The sequence below is a fragment of the Simochromis diagramma genome, unplaced genomic scaffold (genome assembly GCF_900408965.1).
Source record: "Simochromis diagramma unplaced genomic scaffold, fSimDia1.1 OVJJ01000596.1, whole genome shotgun sequence".
NCBI lineage: Eukaryota > Metazoa > Chordata > Actinopteri > Cichliformes > Cichlidae > Simochromis > Simochromis diagramma.
The window spans coordinates 23,014,982-23,019,003 of NW_024387245.1; the positions used below are offsets into that span (position 1 = coordinate 23,014,982).

Sequence of the window (4,022 nt, forward strand, 5' to 3'; positions counted from 1 at the left end):
ACTCAATGTATTTAGGCATCTAGACATAGTCAAGGAAGCCTCCTGAAACTCAAACCGAGCATCAGAATGGGGATGAAAGGTGTTTGAAGTGACTTTGAACATGTCTGTTGGTTCCAGACGAGCTGATTTGATCTCATAGGGTTTTCCGGGATTTGCAGAGAATGATGCTGTCAGCTAAGAACAGGAAACTACCGTTCACACAGGCTCACTGAAACTGAACAGCTGAATGTTGCCTGGTCTGACGAGTCCAGATTTCTGGGGGTAGCAATATGATATAAACAAGATGAAGGCATGGATCCCTCTGGCCAACACAGTGTTTGTCTGTGTGATCTACGGGGCAACCGTGGCTCACGGGGCGACCGTGGCTCAGGGGGTTGGGAAGCGCATCTGTAACCGGAAGGTCGCCGGTTTGATCCCCGGGCTCTTTGTCCTGGTCGTTGTTACCTTGGGCAAGGCACTTTACCCTACCCTTTACCCTATCGGCCCCTCTGGATGGCGCAATATGGCAGCCTCGCTTCTGCCCCAGGGCAGCTGTGGCTACAACTGTAGCTTCCCTCCACCAGTGTGTGAGAGTGAATGAATAGTGGCATTGTAAAGTGCTTTGGGTGCCTTGAAAAGTGCTATATAAATCCAATCCATTATTATCCATCCTGCCTTGTATCCACAGCTCTGGCTGCAGGTGGTGGTGTGGGAAATATTTTCTTGGCACATTTTTTTATGAACTGAGCATCATTTAAATATCACAGCCTACCTGAGTATTGTTGCTGCCCATCTCCATCCCAGTATGGCCACACTGCACCCACCGTTTGATGATTGCTTCCACCAAGATAACGCGCCATGTCAAAAAAACTCAAACTAGTTTGCACTCACATGGCCTCCACAGTCACCAGATCTCAGACCTTTATGATGTGGTAAAAGGGAGATTCAGATCAGAGTTGTGCAGCTGACAAATCTGAAACAACTCTGTGACACTATCATGCCAATATGGACCAAAATCTCTGAAGCATGTTTCCAGCACAGCTGGACAAATGGAGAAAACTTGATTGAAACTGGAAACTAAATAATTTTGAGTAAAATCAGCAAACACTGTATCAGGTAGGAAAGAAAAACACGCTCCACAGGTCCTGGTCATTTTCTTTCATTTACTGGATTTTATGATAAATACGTCTCATAAATTTCTAGATGTTTTAGAAACACTGCCTTTGTTAACGATTTGCTAGACAATAAAACACTGGCCATACGAGACAATCAAATAAAAGTTATTTAAACTAAAACACTGTTTCGAAGCACTTTACCTTACTCTCCATGGATGAAATATTCCCAATAAAAACATCAGCAGACAAGAAGCTGTTATGGCATCACATGACATTAAGTTTTAATTTTGAGATGTTTTACAATCAAATCTGTTACACATACAATGTAGAAATGAATTGAATATTGCCATGAAATATCATTATTTTGTTTAATAAACATTCTGATAAATAAATTGTGAAAATAACCCCAAAAACTTGACACAATCAGAAAGATACATTTTCAGTTTCTATTTAGTCAGTTATTGCAAACAATATCAGAAGTCTGTCACAAATCAAGAAAAGATTTAAAAATAATATTTATTATCTTTAGAGAAATGAAGATTTCAATAAAAACTGAGTTTTTATTGTATAAAATGTCTGTGCTATCTTCTAACAATGAACTGATGAACAATCACTTGTCTGTTTTTCCTAGGCCACTTCTTATAATAAAAAGTATAAAACAAAGACATTTTACCTTCAGTTATGACTATCTTGGTTTATGGAGCGTCTTTACTTTTTGTTCCATAAGATAATGATTTTATGAATTTTATCATTTTTAACTTGAAATCTCACAGATTTCAGCGCTACCGCCGTATACACCGAGCCCAACCAGGAGTGGGCACCTAGTCTGGACTCTGTGGAGGAGAGTCATGGTTCGAGTGCTTTCAGAGACGCTGTAGAAGGACAGATAAGTGTAACTATTAAAATGATTCAGGAACACTCCAATTCTCGAGGACTGTGGACCTTTAATGAAAGTGCTGCTGCCTGAATTTCTGAATGTATAACCGCCACTGAAACACTCCAATGCCCATGACATTTTATTGTTTCCAAAAGCACTCTCTCTTCCTGATCTGCTTACATTGCTGTCAGCTAATGCTATAAAGACATCATCCCCGCTCCACTCCACCTCCCAGTAACAAGGTCCTGTGAAAATCTCTCTGCTCAACACCTGAGGCCAGTCAGTGAATCTGTCAGTGTGATCATAGCGCCTGATTGTCTGAGTATGACTATATTTTGCTTTTAAGCCAGGCCCAAGCACAACACGCCGGTGTGCTGTGTTTGGGTTAAATGTGATTTCACATTTATATTTTAAGAATTCAGCTCTGGTCTTGGGCTCTGTCTCTGACAGTGAAACATCCCCCTTAGTTTCTTCAACAGCAGTTATGGTCCATTCAACACTGTCCTGCAGTTTCTCTCTGGTCTCTGACACAGCTGCTGCCACATCCTCGGTGTAGCTCTCAGGATGAATATTGATGCTGGCTGAGTCTGGAGCTTCACTGAGACGTGACAGCAAGGTGTAGTTGTGTAGAAACTGGGTGGGGTCCTCTGTGTGAGAGAGCTGCTCCAGCTCAGCTTTTCTCCTCCTCAGCTCAGAGATCTCCTGCTGCAGGACCTTCAAGCTTTTCTCTTTCTCTTTAATTTTCCTCTCGATGTTCTGCTGTTTTTCTTTGAGCTCTCTCCGCTTCTCGCTCATCTCTGCTGCAGTGGACACTGTGTCGTGGCCTTTATGTTCATCCATGGAGCACAGATAACAGATACACTGCTGATCAGTGTGGCAGAAGATCTTCATCACCTCATTGTGGCGAGAGCACATGATCTCCTGGAGCTTCTGGGAGGGGTCCACCAGCTTGTGTTTCTTAAAGGCGGAGGATTCATAGTGAGGCTGGAGGTGCTGCTCACAGTAAGAGACCAGACACTGCAGACAGGACTTGACAGCTTTCAGCTTTGTCTCAGTGCAGAAATCACAGCTCACATCTTCATGTTCAGCAGGACAGAGATCAGCTTTAGCAGCTTGGAGTCCAGTCTTCTTTGTTTCCTCCACTAAATCTGCTATCACGGTGTTTCTCACCAGAGCAGGCCTCGGTGTGAAGGTCTGTCTGCACTGAGGACAGCTGTGGGTTTCCTTCTGATCCTCTTCATCCCAGTGGCTTTTAATACACATCATACAGTAGCTGTGTCCACAGGGAATAGTCACCGGATCCTTCAGGAGATCCAAACAGATTGAGCAGCAGAGTTTGTCTCGGTTCACCTGGTTTTCTCGCTGCGCCATTTTCGGGATGATAAATGTAACTCAGATCGTTGTCCCCTCACCTGTCCAACTCGTTTCAAACACTCAACGTCGGTTGGAAGAACACAGGAAAGCTTTATTCCTTTATTCTGCGAGGATAATAAGCAGGTCAAACTGGAAAAGTTTGTCTCTCTGTAAATCTGAAAAGTTAGTTTAAGTAATCCAGACCAGTCTGTCTCTTAAAGCAACAGCACACAATTAACACAAAGGTACCGAGGAGGCGCAAAAAGGTTAGAAAGTTCCTCCTCCTCTTTTTGTGAGCGTGAAGAAGGAGATCAAAATATGTTAAAAGGTACCCCGGCTGTTAAGACATGTTTGCGCTAAAATATGCACTGTGCTTTTAACTCATTCACTGCCATTGACGTCTATAGCCGTCAATTGCAGTGAATGAGTCAATGGGTTTAACTCATTCACTGCCAATGGCTGGCAGTGAATGAGCACATTTTATATAAAACCAATTACCAGTAGGTCACCATTGTTATTTACTTCTCAATGCACTCTGGGTAGTGACGTCATACGGTTGCACCGCATCGAGTTCACAGTTAGCAGCGCCCTGGAAATGGCTTCTGTTCAACCTTTCCAGCTTGAACCAGAGCAAACCGAGAGCGAGGATGAAGATAGTCAACCAGTACTTATTTTAGATGAAGATGAAAACAGTCCGT

At 43.1% G+C, this 4,022-nt stretch overlaps 1 protein-coding gene across 1 annotated transcript; it reads right to left on the reverse strand.

The window, feature by feature from the left end:
• Positions 1–649: 649 nt before the first annotated feature.
• Positions 650–3,654, reverse strand: LOC120714486 (tripartite motif-containing protein 16-like). The gene has a single exon (XM_040000733.1). The coding sequence runs from the start codon at positions 3,340–3,342 to the stop codon at positions 1,849–1,851; it is 1,494 nt and encodes a 497-aa protein (XP_039856667.1). The 5' UTR covers positions 3,343–3,654; the 3' UTR covers positions 650–1,848.
• Between the last annotated feature and the right edge of the window lie 368 nt (positions 3,655–4,022).